The 15,534-nt window shown below is 38.6% G+C and overlaps 9 protein-coding genes across 9 annotated transcripts; 3 read left to right on the forward strand and 6 right to left on the reverse strand.

Annotated features, from left to right (window-relative positions):
• Positions 1-455: 455 nt before the first annotated feature.
• Positions 456-1,925, reverse strand: STP4 (Stp4p; the record flags this gene model as incomplete). The annotated part of the gene is made up of 1 exon (XM_056226722.1): positions 456-1,925. One exon carries the CDS (start codon positions 1,923-1,925, stop codon positions 456-458), a length of 1,470 nt encoding a protein of 489 aa, XP_056080969.1.
• Positions 1,926-3,475: 1,550 nt separating this feature from the next.
• SIT4 (type 2A-related serine/threonine-protein phosphatase SIT4) lies at positions 3,476-4,411 on the forward strand (the record flags this gene model as incomplete). Its single annotated transcript, XM_056226723.1, has 1 exon — positions 3,476-4,411. The coding sequence occupies one exon, from the start codon at positions 3,476-3,478 to the stop codon at positions 4,409-4,411; it is 936 nt and encodes a 311-aa protein (XP_056080970.1).
• A 557-nt stretch (positions 4,412-4,968) lies between these two features.
• On the forward strand, positions 4,969-5,490 carry NPC2 (sterol transporter; the record flags this gene model as incomplete). The annotated part of the gene is made up of 1 exon (XM_056226724.1): positions 4,969-5,490. The coding sequence occupies one exon, from the start codon at positions 4,969-4,971 to the stop codon at positions 5,488-5,490; it is 522 nt and encodes a 173-aa protein (XP_056080971.1).
• Positions 5,491-5,980: 490 nt separating this feature from the next.
• MRP10 (mitochondrial 37S ribosomal protein mS37) lies at positions 5,981-6,268 on the forward strand (the record flags this gene model as incomplete). The annotated part of the gene is made up of 1 exon (XM_056226725.1): positions 5,981-6,268. One exon carries the CDS (start codon positions 5,981-5,983, stop codon positions 6,266-6,268), a length of 288 nt encoding a protein of 95 aa, XP_056080972.1.
• A 145-nt stretch (positions 6,269-6,413) lies between these two features.
• FAD1 (FMN adenylyltransferase) lies at positions 6,414-7,334 on the reverse strand (the record flags this gene model as incomplete). The annotated part of the gene is made up of 1 exon (XM_056226727.1): positions 6,414-7,334. One exon carries the CDS (start codon positions 7,332-7,334, stop codon positions 6,414-6,416), a length of 921 nt encoding a protein of 306 aa, XP_056080973.1.
• Positions 7,335-7,670: 336 nt separating this feature from the next.
• On the reverse strand, positions 7,671-8,993 carry MTF2 (Mtf2p; the record flags this gene model as incomplete). Its single annotated transcript, XM_056226728.1, has 1 exon — positions 7,671-8,993. One exon carries the CDS (start codon positions 8,991-8,993, stop codon positions 7,671-7,673), a length of 1,323 nt encoding a protein of 440 aa, XP_056080974.1.
• A 404-nt stretch (positions 8,994-9,397) lies between these two features.
• On the reverse strand, positions 9,398-10,198 carry PRP11 (spliceosome assembly protein PRP11; the record flags this gene model as incomplete). Its single annotated transcript, XM_056226729.1, has 1 exon — positions 9,398-10,198. One exon carries the CDS (start codon positions 10,196-10,198, stop codon positions 9,398-9,400), a length of 801 nt encoding a protein of 266 aa, XP_056080975.1.
• A 287-nt stretch (positions 10,199-10,485) lies between these two features.
• On the reverse strand, positions 10,486-12,183 carry SIR2 (NAD-dependent histone deacetylase SIR2; the record flags this gene model as incomplete). The annotated part of the gene is made up of 1 exon (XM_056226730.1): positions 10,486-12,183. The coding sequence occupies one exon, from the start codon at positions 12,181-12,183 to the stop codon at positions 10,486-10,488; it is 1,698 nt and encodes a 565-aa protein (XP_056080976.1).
• A 452-nt stretch (positions 12,184-12,635) lies between these two features.
• On the reverse strand, positions 12,636-15,200 carry NAT1 (peptide alpha-N-acetyltransferase complex A subunit NAT1; the record flags this gene model as incomplete). The annotated part of the gene is made up of 1 exon (XM_056226731.1): positions 12,636-15,200. The coding sequence occupies one exon, from the start codon at positions 15,198-15,200 to the stop codon at positions 12,636-12,638; it is 2,565 nt and encodes an 854-aa protein (XP_056080977.1).
• Between the last annotated feature and the right edge of the window lie 334 nt (positions 15,201-15,534).

Below are 15,534 nucleotides of genomic sequence, written 5' to 3' on the forward strand. Positions count from 1 at the left end.
TGGAGTAAGTCAACAATGATGAAAAAAAGAAATCCGCAAAGACTGGATTTACGCAATGGCCACTTTCTCACGTGAAAAGAAACAGAAGTGCAGCTTCGAAGGTTCGCGACCCTTTCAAGGGACACGCCGCGATGCAAAGAAAAACAGATAACGTGGGGGCGGCTAAAAAAAGCAATTCAATAATGGTTGCGATCCAGTGCTTCAACCCGGCGGGCTTATAATCCGATTCGGGCCCAGGCTTTATATCAGAAAATAATATAAAAGATAAATCTAAACGACCGGAAAAGAGAAAAGAGAAACAAAATCACCAGAGAAGCGTATTAATGTAGCTTAACGTAACAAAGAGTCACGCAGAATGATGTATATTGGAGCATAAATAAAAAAATAAATATATGTGTATGTTTCTGTCTCTGTATGAACGGCAATGTGGCCCGATGAAACAATCTGTGCGTGTTTTAATGATATGTGTAGCCACATCCTTTCCCCACATGCTTATTTAGCCAGACGTCAACGTTAGGAAATTGTAGTCCACAGTGCTTGCACTTTCCCGGCACAATACCTCTATCTTCCTTCTTAGTTTTAGGCGGGTATTCGAAATGCAAGGCCTTTAGGTGATTTTTGAAAGTATCGCAACGCGAAAAGACACCTGTTTGATGGCAATTTATTGGCTCGAAATAAAGCGATCTTGACTTGTGAGGGTAGACTTCCATGTCCAAATTGATAAGAGTGGAATTGTAAGGACATTTAAATGCACCCTTGATCTTGTATAGTGATTTTAGTTGGTTTTTCTTCAGTAGTTTCGTCTCTTCGGAGGAGGACGATGAGGCATCCGCTTTATCCGTTGAGTCGTTGCCGTCTTTATCTACGGAGGTACGGGCTGTGTCATCTACATCGTCGGTTCCGCTGTTACTATTAGGATCCCTTTCATATATCTGCATGAATTCATCCTTCCAATGGCGTTTCTTGTGCCTTATCAGATCATTGTTCCTGGCAAAGCCACGTTGACAGATGGGACACTTATGTGGTCTGTCTTCTGGGGTTAAATGAGTGGATTTATGGGTAGATAAGTTGGCGTAGAAGTTGTGGCATATGGGACATTCCTTTTTCTTTCTTTGTTTCGTTATTTTGGCAGAATCCTTTAGAGATGAGGAATACTTGTTTGAATGTTCGTTAGTTAATGGAGAATGAATAGACGGTAGGGTAGAGACACTGATACTGCTGTTGAATTGCTGTTGTTGCTTGGCGACCAAGGGTGGGAATCCGTTGGCTGGCAGACTAGATACGGATTTTGATCTCGGTACGTTGTCCACTGTAGGTGGCAATATACTTTGGTGCTGAGCAGGTGGTGAGGGCGTGATAGTCTTCATACCAGTGGTAGTGTTAGAGTTGCAGAATGACATGTCATGCCTGTGATTATCCAGCACGCTTCTTGGGACGGGAGAGGTAAAGTTGGCGTGCAAAGAGTTTGATCTACCATTGAATTCCCTTTCTGCGACAGTGATCAAGTTAGTGAATGAAGAGATGGGTGGCAAAATAACATGGCTCGAGCTATTAGAAGACTGCGGTGTAGGGGAGTGACTATGAGGGAAATAAAATTTAGAATTATGTGCCAATGTCACATTGTCTATAGGCGAACTCGTGATGGACTGGCATGCAGAGGAGTTATAAGAAGAGTATGATGTGGTTAATGGTGGAGGCCGAAATGAATTCAATGCAGAACTGAGAGTCGAGCGGGAGGACGACGTTGTACTGGACAACAATGGCAAAGATGGATCTATCAAATGATGAATGGTGCCATGGGGCGAAACCGTTGGGTTTGGCATTTTTTCCGGAGTGTCTATAAAGGGAGGATTTCTTGATAAAGCCATAGTTTCATGGGACATTATTGAATCTATGCTTGACGCAAAAGAAGGTGATACAGGCATAGGGGTGATCAAAGAAGTAGAAGCGTGTATTGCAAGCGCTCTAATTTTACCACTTCTGCAGATTGAAAAAAAAGGGTTCGACAAGAACTAAGACACCCTAATCACAGTGTAGCCAATTTCCTTTATAATTTCCATCTTAACCTAGAGTATGTATATATATATATATATATATGTGGACGAAAATATGCGGTTTTCAGAAATAGACAGAATAAAGAACGCACACATGCAGCTTTAACTTTCAAGAAATGTGCTTTTTTTTTCGCTCTCTGTTTCTCTCCGAATGGGAAGATATCAGAAGAAGAAAACAAAGGAACAAAAAAAGAGAGAAGACTGAAACAGCGAGGAGAACATTACGTACATACAAGCAGTTTAACTAACCATACCACTAACAATACCCCTAGCAAACAACGCTTCAGAGATATATTTGGGAGTTTTTAGCCACGGGCCATAAGGAAAGTAAGAGACAAATTGAGCAATAACCGCATGGGGTTTTCCAACAGCCACTACCAAATTGTGTGACAGCCAAGCGAGAATCAATGCGGCTATTAAAGATCTGTTTTCCTCTATACAAAGGTTAGACCAGACCAAAAACGAAAGAAGAAGTAAAAAATCCGGGATTCCTCGCCCAATTCAGGTCACATCCGACAGGGCATTCCCGGATTATATTTCCTCAATTTCTGTGCCGGTGTGTATAAATGTCGGCCCGGAACTTGATCCCCCGGACTAATTAAGTTCCGGGAACGCGTGCAAGCCGTCCCGCGTGTGAATGGCTAAGAAGCCGTCGGGGAAAAAAAAATAACGCAAACGTGGGCTCCCCTTCCCCTGTGCGGCCATATCGTGCCTCCCCACCATTTGCCTCCTAAGCGGCCGTTGCGTGTGGTTCTTTTTTGGATGGTTGTTGCTGATTTTTTACTACCGCGGGGTTTGACTAGCAAGCAAATTGCAAAGCCGCGGCGGTTCCCGGAAAAAGAAAGAGAAAGCTCAAGACAGATTGGTCAAGGTTAGGACGACGCAGGGGAAGAAAAAGAAATTCAAGAAAAAAAAAATAAAGAAGAAATAAAAGGGGCGGAAATACACAGCCGCGGGTAACGTAGAGTGGCGCGAACCTGCGTTCCGTGTATAGTGACTATCTATCGTGATGTGTGCCTATGCGGGTAACTGCTACTGGGGAAAGTTTCCTGTATTTTTTTCTTCTCTCTTTGATTTCTTGCTCGCTTTATTTCTTCGCTCATGTGGACGGTAAAAAAAAAACATACATCGAAACCCAGCAAAATTTAAAAAGTTATGGCCCTGAGTCTGAATAAAGTGGTGCTTGCATTACTATCACATGGAGCATTGTAAAGCTACATACGGTAGACAAAAAAGAAAAGGAACAATACAATAAGTTGTCGTCATACTATCATTAGCGTACAGATAAAGGACTTTTGTGTACACTGCCCCTCTTTCTCATCCTGTTATATTCTTCAGTCCCCTTCTTGCTCTTTTTAGATCCGACATTACAAAATAGAAATATTGTTTTAGCTCAAAGTATAATAATAGGAACAATAACGATGGTATCTAGAGGCCCCGATGAATGGCTTGAAACTATCAAGAAATGTCAGGCGCTGACTGAAAATGAAATGAAACAACTATGTGAGATGGTGAAAGAACTGTTGATGGAGGAAAGTAACATTCAGCCCGTTCAAACACCCGTCACGGTATGCGGTGACATTCACGGCCAATTTCACGACCTGTTAGAGCTATTCCGCACAGCAGGTGGCTTCCCTGACGATATAAACTACATTTTTTTGGGCGATTACGTGGATCGTGGTTACTATAGTTTGGAAACTTTTACACTTTTAATGTGTCTAAAAGTCAAGTACCCAGCAAAGATAACTTTGGTTAGAGGAAACCATGAGTCTAGACAAATTACTCAAGTTTATGGGTTCTACGAAGAATGTCTGAATAAATATGGATCTACCACCGTATGGAAATACTGTTGTCAAGTCTTTGATTTTTTGACGCTGGCCGCTATCATCGACGGTAAGATCTTATGTGTGCACGGTGGGCTGTCTCCCGAGATTAGAATGCTCGACCAAATCAGAGTCTTGTCGAGAGCTCAAGAAGTGCCCCATGAGGGTGGGTTCTCGGACCTGCTTTGGTCAGACCCGGACAATGTAGAAGCCTGGCAAGTTTCTCCTCGTGGTGCAGGATGGCTTTTCGGAAGCAAAGTTGCCAGAGAATTCAACCATGTCAATGGACTGAACCTCATTGCCCGGGCTCACCAATTGGTGATGGAAGGATTTAAATATCATTTCCCTGAAAAGGACGTCGTCACCGTGTGGTCCGCGCCAAACTACTGTTACAGATGCGGTAATGTCGCAAGCGTAATGAAGGTAGATGAGGATTTGGAACCCACTTTCAAAATCTTTTCTGCTGTTCCTGATGATTACATAAGAGAGTCAACAGCAAATCACAATAACCAAAGAGCTGGCTATTTCTTGTAACGCAATGGCATGCCCTCTCCTATCTCGACGAATAAAAAAATTCTACGGAAAGAAAAGACCAAAAAAACCAGTAGAAAACTTCTCATCACGCCATTTTGCTACAATACGATACACAAACAACAAGCACATTCAAAGAGCATTCCATTACTAAAGTCCAATGATTAATAAAAAATGAAAATAAAAAAGGAAAATAGAAAGGAATGAGAACAAGTGAACTATACATTCGATCATTCCGATTTCTTTTTTCCCTTTTTCTAGGTTATATATATATGTTGTACGTTCCTTTTCCCTCTCCACTTATGTATACTACTATGTTATATTATATTACACTACAAATCGCCACGATAGTTTCTCTCATCATGCCGTCATGTCACCATCCACGGCTTGGGCCTGTCGAAAGAGGGTGGAAATCCCAGATAATAAAAAAAACTTTAATCAGCTTTCGGGAGGGGTAGTAGTATAAAAGATTGGCAATACTTAAAGAGTATATCTGTCCGGGCGAAGAAGCAACAACAATATCAATTTCCTTTTTCGACAATCTAGCACACCCTCTCAAGATGACTCACAGCCTAAAAGTTTTGTTCAGCTTATTATTCCTTTACACGGCTGCAGTCAATGCAGGTGTAATCGGCATATTCAACGCACTTCCTCCACCAAACACAAAGCCAATCAACGGCGAATCCCCACTTTACCAGTGTGACGTTCTAGATAAGCAACTCTTGGAAATCAAAGAAGTTGACTTGACCCCTAATCCTCCCGTTCGTGGCGAAAATCTAACCATTTCTGCCAACGGTGAGGTCTTCGAAACTATAAAAGAAGGGGCTTATGTCGACGTAGAAGTTCGTTTAGGTTACATCAGATTGTTATCACAGACTTTTGACTTGTGTCAAACTTTGGAAGATAACGACATCGAAGGAGTATCCTGTCCAATTGAACCAGGAGAATATGAAATTAAGAAAATAGTTGAAATCCCAGGTGAGGTTCCACCTGGTAAATATGTTGTGGTAGCAAGAGCTTATACCGAGAGCGATGATTTGATCACTTGCTTAACCGGAGAAGTTGTCTTCCCACCAAGGTGATACTAAATTCGCACGGTTTTTTGATCTGCATTTTGTTTTCACTTGTCGTTCCACGTATTCTTTTATTGTCACTATATTCTCTTTGTTAGTTCGAATCAGGTGTTCTCTCCTCTACGGTAACCACCACCAGTTGGAAATAATCAATCTTAATAATTTTGTCCTGTGCCGTCCTTTATTGCTTTTTCTCCACTACTTCTCCTCCATTTTCCCTCTGTACTAATTATATATTTAGTATATATGTATCAAGAGCATGTCATTGCATTGCTGCTACTATTCAAAGACTTTTGTTTTATACATTTTTACTTTTAAGCGGTGGTAATAATATGACCGGGTAAATAAGACTCAATATTTGTTCCTTTTCCAGTCCTCTAAGCTGAATTAAGATCTCTGAGATTTCAAATTAGAAAGAGAACCTGAAATAAAAAGGCCATACTTTAACTCACACGGAGTCGCCTAAACTTCAACTCCAAATTGAAGCTTATTTATAGATATGTCCGGAAAACCTCCAGTTTATAGATTACCCCCCCTTCCAAGACTAAAAGTGAAGAAACCTATTATTAGACAAGAAGCTAACAAATGTTTAGTTTTAATGTCCAATTTATTGCAATGTTGGTCTTCATATGGCCATATGAATCCCAAATGTGCTGGCTTGGTGACGGAATTGAAAAGCTGTACCAATGAAAACGCCCTTGGGAAAAGAAACAACGTCCAAAAAAGTAATATTAACTACCACGCCGCTAGACTTTACGATAGGATCAACGGGAAACCTCATGATTGATTTTCCAAAAGCAGCAAGAGTGAAAAGTTGATAATATTAGAATCGTGACCCTGTATATACAAATTAAATAGTTTTATCAGAACAATATAAACATTTAATAACAATAACACCTGCATTTTATCATTTCCCTTCCGCAGAATGGTGTTTAATTTTTAATTCTACCGGCTCTTTCTAAGGTGTCGTCGACTAGATACCAGCCAGGATAGTAATCGCCATGGTATCCGCTAAACCTTTCTTTATCCACCACGGAAATAGGTGACGTGTTTATAAGGGATTTGTGATCATCTTCTGCATTCTTGCTGAAAGCATGATTGATTTCCCACCCAAAATGTAAAGTCACATTATTGCAATCTTTTTTCAAATGTGGGTTTGGCAAGGAGTTGTTAATTCCACCAATTGATGTAAACCCTTTCCCGTACAATCCACAAATTGGCTCATTAGAATACAATAAGAAACTCCATATATTGGTTAAGTCCCAGTGTAAAAGAGGCTGTAACCTAATAAAATCAGGCCAATTAGAGTCTGTTCTTTGAATAGGTTTTAGTGTTTCGCCGTACGGATCCGTGTGCCTAATACCTATCACTATGGCTTCGGTCTCAGGGTATATCTTTATGAAATCTCTGAATGCATCTGCCATATTGATGGACGCTCCTGATTGTCTTTGCGATTCGTACAAAGACAGACAATATCGCTCTGAGGTTTCCAGTACGAAATTTTCTAATGTGGGGAAAGTTTCTTCCTGATCAATGAAAACTGTTGGAAGTCTTTGCATGGGGAAGCTTTGAAACTCGAAGTCAAATTGAGAGTTTTGAGCTTTAATGAAGAAGTATTCCCATAAACAACTCAAGTATAATAAAAGTAATACTTGACAATCTTTCCCACCATTGTATGAAAATGATATTTCCCCATTCAGTGGACTCCAACGTACAAAGATTTCATTTAGTAGGTACTTTCTTGTCAACCGTATTGCTTCTTGTGTACTTGCTATTATCTGAGATTTTTGATGTATATGTAAGTAGGAGTTTGTTATTTCATAGCACAACTCGGCAGCCTTACTCAATTGCATATCGTGCTCCCCTATTTGTTTTCTACTTCTTGCTAATATTGGCTTTTAAACGTGGAACCTATATCTGTTCCTTTCAATCTTGATGAGCAAAATTTCTCAAAGATTCTTCCACGCTTTTCCTATTGACAGGTTTCTACTATCTAACGTAAGGTATTCCTTTATTGTTAGTATATGTCCAATTTTTTGAGCTCTTCCCATCCTTTTGTTTGCCTCGGACTGTGCGAATGCGAAGCTTGCGGACAAGCTGACTAAAAAAAAGCTGGAATAATGCTACAATTCTGTATTGCTTTAAACCTCGACGTATATATACGAAATTATTTACAAGATTTGAATTTTTTACCTGTCCCTAGTCAGGTTTTTTTTGAGACTCTTTAGATAATTTTCAACAATAAGTAAATCATTATTGGTGTCTTTATTCCATAAGACACCCACATTAACAATTTTATTGTCCCCTGGTAGAACACCCTCATTGACATCACGTTGCCCTTCTGTTTCAAGGAAGACATCGTCATTCAAGCTTCTCATTTCTTTCGTAATCTTATCTAATATATCCACAGTTTCGATATTTCCGATGACACCATTGACGCTCATCTCAGTAACCACACGTCTCAGATAGCGAATATTCTGAAAATTTTCCCATAATAATCCAATTAGCAAATTGTAGAAATCGACATTACAAATTGTTAAATATAATGACACGTCTATATTATTTTTGCATTCGTTATAGACATATGATATCAATGTGTATTTTCTGTCTGCTGGAAACTCAAAATCACTTAATGTAAGTGACTTGACTATAATGTACGGTAAAGTTATACTAAAAGGTTTTGGTAGTTCAGTCGGTTTATTCATACATGATTTTTTAATATCCTCGAAAATGTTTGAGGATTCTGTATCCAATCTTAACTCCAGGTCTTTGTCCCTTCTCTTGTAAACTTCCAACAGCCGTTCCAGGTATTTTAAAAGATCATAGTCATTTTTCACAACTTCACGTAGGTAATCGATATGGGGTTTCAGAACCTGGTCTAGTGTAGATTGGTAGCGAATTTTATTACTAATTTCTTGCATCACTTCCTCACTAAATTTGACATTCAAGTGCGAAACTGGTTTTCCAGAAGTTTTAGCACTAAATTCTTTGTACTGGTCAATATTTAGCGCTTCCCGTTTTCTTTCACTAACACTATCTTCCTCGTCGAATATTTTTTCAAGTAAAGTTCTCGTTTGTTCACTTATGGTCGCAGTGCCGATTGAAGAATATCCCGCCCGTTGATACACGTAATCATTGTCTACATTTTCTTTCAAAAATTCGTGATCCTTATTTGGAAGCTTTCTTTGAGCTTTTTGACTGTGATTAAAGACGATTTTTTCTTTCTTAATAGTGGTTCCCTTGGCATTATCATAGAGCCCGTTGTAATACTTATCAATTATTTTGCTAGCATTAGTGTGCCTCATGTTTTCAACCCTTGCTCCAGCTTCAAACGATTCACCAAACACCTTACGTTCCTCCTCAAGAGTTTCCTCAAACGTCTTTTCATCTGAAGTTCTTTCAACTTTGTAGGTTTTTCCATCTTTTAAGTTAGATTCACTCAGCAAGCATCTATGGATATTGTGTATGCATCTATAATTAAATCGTTTTGAAATATATGATGCATTGATCATTGTATAATCTATTGGTCTCTTCTTACTTTTCTTGGTTTTTGCTTTTCGATAATATCTTAGGTTCGTTAAATATCATCACACTTTTTCGGGTATATACGCCTAAAAGTACATTTTCTGAATAAACATGTATGTACGTTATAAATGTTAGATAGTGTTGATGAATGGAGACATAAATACTTCACTCGGGAGAAAGAGTAAAGAACATGAACAGTATTGTTTTTTTCAAAACTTTTATTTCGAAAAAGAATATAGGTCATGATGATCTTACTCCCAAATAGCAAGTGCGTACGGAGTGGGAAATTTGCCAAAATGTCATCCAGACACACCTGTTCCTCTTTCAATTACTGTAAGACCTAGCACGCTCTTGGTTGCATGTCCTAATTTACTGTTGCCCTAAAAACACCTCAAGCGCCAGTTTGTTCTTGTTCCTCTTGTTTAAAGAAAAGTTGAACGTAATACAGTTTTGAAACAGCATCCCAAAATGTACATTTTCCATTTAGCTCATCTACTCCATCCTTATAAGAGTTCATCTCATCGTTTCCGCCGAAAAGTATCTCGTTTGGAGGTAGCTCAATGGCAACGTTTTCGAAAGGTTCATATGCAATGACTAAAAATTTTCTTCCCTTCTGCTTTGAATCTGACAATTCTAGTCCTGATACGATTCTAATGAGAGGTGGAATGTTGATCATATTACTCTTACCATCGTCATTTTCTCTGGCTTCACCACTATAGTTGACCTGAATAGCCAGACCTACCAATCCAGTTTTCGGATTTTTTATAGTAGCTACTCTAGAAATGGGAATCACACCATTGTTTCTTAAAGATCGCTTAGCTTCAATTATCTTTTGTTCTTGCTGGAAATCCTGGGTTGTTTGGCCTTCTTTTCCATGATTATTTTTCTCTATGCTGATACCTCGCCTCAATACATTTAATCCATGCTTTTTACCACCCAGATGTCTTTCAACACTAGACCACGACATGTGCATTGTATTACATAGTTTACAAACTAATTTACCGGAGTGGTTTTTGTAAATGTACGGGTTGGATCTTACTTGATTCTCTTCCTCATCTTGGAAAGTGTACGGTACATCTTCACCTTTGTTAAGCAAAGATTCAACTTCTTTTCTTCGCTGTAGGTTGAACTGCGATTCTGAGGCTATGCCACCACCACCTTTCTTGGACCCAACACCTTCTAAATAGTTCATTTTGAATGCATAGATGCGCTGAATAACTCAAATTTGGTGTTCTTCTTATCACTTTCGTAAGGCTATTATTTAACCTTGTCTCAATCACAGCTTTTTTTTCCATTTTTTTAGCGAAATGGGCGGTATATAGATATGTATATACAAACGTAATATTTCACCCGGAACAACTATAGTAGTGAAAGCGTATTATAACTGACTACAATGATTAAACTGAGAGGAAATTATCTGCTATATTATGTATACTGATACCGAATTGTCACTTTTTTAAATATTAAATAACTCTGTAGTCAGAAAGTGTCGGGATGTTCATCTGATGTAACTACATATACACCTTTATCCTTCTCCTGGCACTTGAATACCTTGTTCTTCAGGTCATTCCATCTTTTATGAGCAATTGTCCAGCCACACTTCTGAGCTACCATAGCTGCAATATCATCACAATACCCCAAAAGGGATAAATCAAATTCTGCGTGTTTGACGGGATCACGGTTAATCAGCACCTGGGGAACATGTGCAGGGACCATATTTACAATTTCGGATACTGGTGCTACCTTTAAACTTGTCCCAATGCAAATCAGTAAATCACATTTCAAAATATCTTCTCGAATGCTCTTATGAAATTTACTTGGCAGAGCTTCCCCAAAGAAAGTGATATCGGGTTTGAGAACGCCATATGAGTTGAGAATATATGGAGGCCTTTCTGAAGTAGAAGTCAGAGATGCAGAACTATCTACTCTATTGGAAGTGCTGTTGTATCCCTCTGGAAAATATTCTCTTCTTTTTTTATAACAGTACGGGCATAACGGAAGTTCGAGATTTCTAATTTTATTAAATATTCTCTCGCCAGGTAGGTTCCAATGGCAAGTAACGCATGTTGCAGTAGCAAAAGAGCCATGGCATTGGACCAATCTATCCGTGCTTATTCCCGCGTAAGATTCCAAATTATCAATATTTTGAGTATAATTTCTCAATAACTTCCCTTTCGTTTGTAGCATCTTGATGAAGCTGTGCAATGGAGAATAAACATTTTCCGGAGGTAGAACCATATTTGCAATATTATAGAAAATAGAAGGATCGTGCATGAAGATATTGTAATTGAAGACGTCTTGAGGATCATCGAGTCCTAAATGTCTAATTTTTGAATAGAATCCTTCAGATGACCTAAAGTCAGGGATTCCTAATGAAGTAGAAACGCCAGCGCCAGTCAACACTAAAATTTTTCTGGCAGAATGTAATTTTTGGATAAAATGATCAATTGTGAAAAAATTGGACAATCTTAACCTTGTACATAAAACCTTGTTAATTGCTCTCTGTAAATCTTTGATTAAACGGACTGTTTGCTTCCTCGCCAACGGCTCTTCCATATTTATAACCGATACTGTTCTTTCTAGATCCTGAAGGTGTTCTGGCGGAGTTATATGAACGATACTATTGATGGTGCCTATAAGCGCTTGGTCCTTAACCTCAAAACCTAGTAACTTGATCAGATAGTAAATATATAACGAGTTTAAATTCTCGGGAAGATAGGTGTCTAGAAACCTATGTGCACCATAGTATTTTAGAAACATCCGAGCATTTACAGACTCTCGTTTAGTGAAGGACGGCCCATAGAAAACTCCACTTGATGAGTTCTTGCTAATAACGATTGGGCCCTTGGGTGTCTCCGGTTTCAAGATGTCATTTGACATTGACACTACAGAAGCTGTTGATACTGCTAAGGGATCCATACCACTAGCTGGTTTAAGCTCCATCGAGGCCACTTCTTTCAGTGCGGCCTTAGTGTATCCAGGCTTATCCGTTGTATTATTTTCCGTAAACAAAGCTGGTTGTACTATTTTTGGCTTCTTATGCGAAGGTTCTCCATTATTTATAATGTCATCGGGCTGTTTTCTAATCGCGTTTTGATCTTGCGTGGAGCTTACTGTATTTGAAACCTTATTTTCAGTAGTCTTCGATACAGCGTGATTCATATGTGGGATGGTCATCCAGTTTTGATGTGCCGATGACGAAAAAATGGCCTTATTATGTCTAGCGAGGCGATACCTAATTCTTTGAAATATATGAGAATGGGCTTTACATCTCTTTGCTAATTGTGTTTCCCTGGGTGTTAAAAAAGAGAAGTCTTTCAAACTATGCGACCTGGAAAAAAAAATTCTACCGCAACTGGCGTCCAAAGAGAGCAGAAAAATAATCCTCGCTTTTTCTCTGGGATGGGAAAGTAAGAATTTTGACAAGAAGGTGCTCTACCTATCCTGTACGATGGTTGAAAGAAGTGCTACATGTAGCCTGGCAATGAAGTGGCCTATACTTTTGTATTTATTGTAAATATTTGTGCATATACATTTATATATTTTATATATTTTATATATTTTATATATTTTATATATGCTAGACATACTACGTAAGACTTAATTGCAGCACAGGAAGGAGGAACAAATTATAATTGGTACTGTAGAATTTCGTTTTGAGCGTGAGGTTCCAGAGAAGAAATGTTATTGATAATTACTTCTTTCAGAATAGATTGCTCTATGGCGACATCCTCACAGTAGCGGTATAGGAATAGTAGGCCTCTTGTATCGTTTCCACCGAATGTTTCTTGGTAAAACTTCAACCAATCAAAGTTATTGTTCGATACTTCACTTAACGGCAAAATCTCAGAATAGTCTTTTTCAAGGCTCTTCGTGACTACTTTCTTTAAAATTTGATCAAAAGAAGCGTCGTTTCTTGTGGCGCGTAGTAAAACTATCACCATACTTCCAAATAAACCGTTCATGGACCCAAATTTCTTAGCGAATTTGTTCAAAGAGGCAAAACACAAAGCCAATTTTCCAACTCTATAGTTGAATTCAAAATCCAAGACAAAATCTTTTTCGTCTTCTCTGACTTGTTTAGAGTAGTTATTATAAAATTCAGTCGCAAAGTCTTCCATTGGCGTGGCGGTTTCTATTAATTTTTCGCCAAATACATCGCTATCTTGATCATTCGAATAGGCTGCAACACTCTTGGCTTCGATTTCTTTCCGCTTGTTCATGGCAGCAGCCTCCTTTTTAGCTTTTTTCTTTTGGCTACTGGTGCTGTTGCCATTATTCCCAGTATCATCGGAATTTTCCTCCACATAATCAGAATTCCTTTTCAAGTGATCATCATACATTTGAAAGTAAAGTTTTGATGCTCCCTTCATGGCGCGAACATACATAGGCTTGGTATAAAGTCTCTTTCCCCATTCTAACATATCCAGATAAGCTCTTGGCGTACCTTTTCTCATACAATATGAATGGAAATCCAATTGATCATCTTCGAATTGTTTATAGAATTTAGGGATGGCGTTAAATCTTTTCAACGCTAGACCCTTATATTTCTGAACAAGCCACTGGTTGTCTTTTATATCACTTGAGGCTTCTTCGCTATCTTTACCTTCCGCCTCATTCTTCAGTGATGCTATATCTTCCAAACTCTTTTTTCTTTCTAAATACAATCTATAATAAGCTTCTGCTTGCTCCACGATAAACCAGGAGGCTTCTACAAGATGTAAGTCTTTAATACCATTGATAGAATCATCGTTTTTGGTAAAAAGCGATGCGATCTCCACAGCTTTATCAATATTGTTTGCCCTTAGGAAGTACTTCACCGTTTTACAGTTGATAAATCTGTCCTGTAAATCCAATTGCCTACCTTCTTCCAAAGTCTCAGCGGCTGTATCCATTAGCCCTAAATGCTTCATGATACGTGCCTTGAGGATGTAGAACTCAACCAAAGTTGGAGTGTGGTTAAGGGCAGCATTGATGTATTCTTGAGCTTTGGGGAAATCATTCACAAAAAGATAATGCTGAGCCAGATAATAACTGGTCCAGATAAATGGGATTGGATCATGCATATGATCCAATCCGGACAAATAATCAAGCACAATTTTTTCCAATAGGGGTGGAACCTTGCATTTCCTTCTTTGATAGAGAGGTTTAACGTTGGAAAACGTTGCTGGAACACCACGCTCTAGTTGAGGCAAAACGTATTCCTTTAATTTTTTGCAAAGTTCTTTCTCGTCTTCAAGGAAAGTTAATGGAATAAATTTAGGCGGTTCGCATCTTGGATAAAATTGTTCGAGTTTTCCATACAGTGCTTTCTTTAATTTATTATCACCTTGGATTCCCAGGGATACTTCCAGTAATTTGTAGTACTTAAAATTATCCGGATTTCTCTTGATTAGAGTTCTATAAACAATGGAAGCATCTTTCATTTGACCCAATTTCATGTAGATACTTGCTTTTCTCTCTAACAAACCAAATTTATCAAACACATATGGTTCAACGTCATTTAGGTGTTTCAACACATTTTGCAACTTGTCTTGATTATCACCGGCAGCTTTGTACATAATGTCGTTCTTGTACATCAAGCACTCATTATGTTCATATTTTTCGGAATCAGCTATTTTTCCTTCTGCGAGTTTTTCAAATTGAGACAGCGTATTTATGGCTTGTTGCCTCTCGCTATTAATATCCTGAGCTACAGCCAACGATGTCCAGTTAGCACGATAGCCAAGAAACGATTCCCAGTACTTCTTTCTGGAAATCAAAGCATTTTTAAAATCGCCAATTTGAGATTGTAAAGTAGCCAAGTCTCTATATATTTGCTTGTTAGTGGATCCATTGTTTAAAGCTGCCGTGAACCATTTGATGGAGTCCTTGTACTCTTTTGTGTTTCTCATATAGATACCAAGTACATGGCAGCAAATTGGTGATGCTGAGGTGCCCTCAATTCTTCTGATGGCGTTAGTCACATAGGAAGCAGCATCATCTTTTTCACCTACAGAAAATAAGTCAAGACCCTTTAAAGCCAAGGAATCAACGTGACTACCATCTTTTTTCAAGATTGTGTCTAGCAGCTTGAGAGATTTCTTATATTGCTTCCCTTCGTATAGTTTCAAAGCCTCGAGGAACTGATCATTTTCTTTCTTCAAAGTCGTTTTAGCTACTGGCTTGGGCTTAGTGCTTCTTTTCCTAGACATAATTGGCTAGAGTTCGATCGCCTTCCTTAATCTTATCTGATCTGGAACCAGGAATCTGAATGTTCTACTTTTTGGAAGGTCAGGTTCAATGTTGGAAACTTTTTCATTTTCGCTCTTTTTGTTTCATTCCATTGTGTTTAATTTGGACACACAAGGCAGGGTAAAAAAATACATATAATCTAGCGGACTTTGTTAGTGAGGTTATGTAATTTGGAGACATTCTTAAACTATTACGTCCTTAATGCATCTTAAGAGAAAAGGCTCGTATTTTTGAAGATAAGTACAGTGATAAATATTTATTGACGAATGTCTCCCTAGCAATTGACTGTTTGTT

Source organism: Saccharomyces mikatae (assembly GCF_947241705.1).
Source record: "Saccharomyces mikatae IFO 1815 strain IFO1815 genome assembly, chromosome: 4".
Taxonomy (NCBI): Eukaryota; Fungi; Ascomycota; class Saccharomycetes; order Saccharomycetales; family Saccharomycetaceae; genus Saccharomyces; species Saccharomyces mikatae.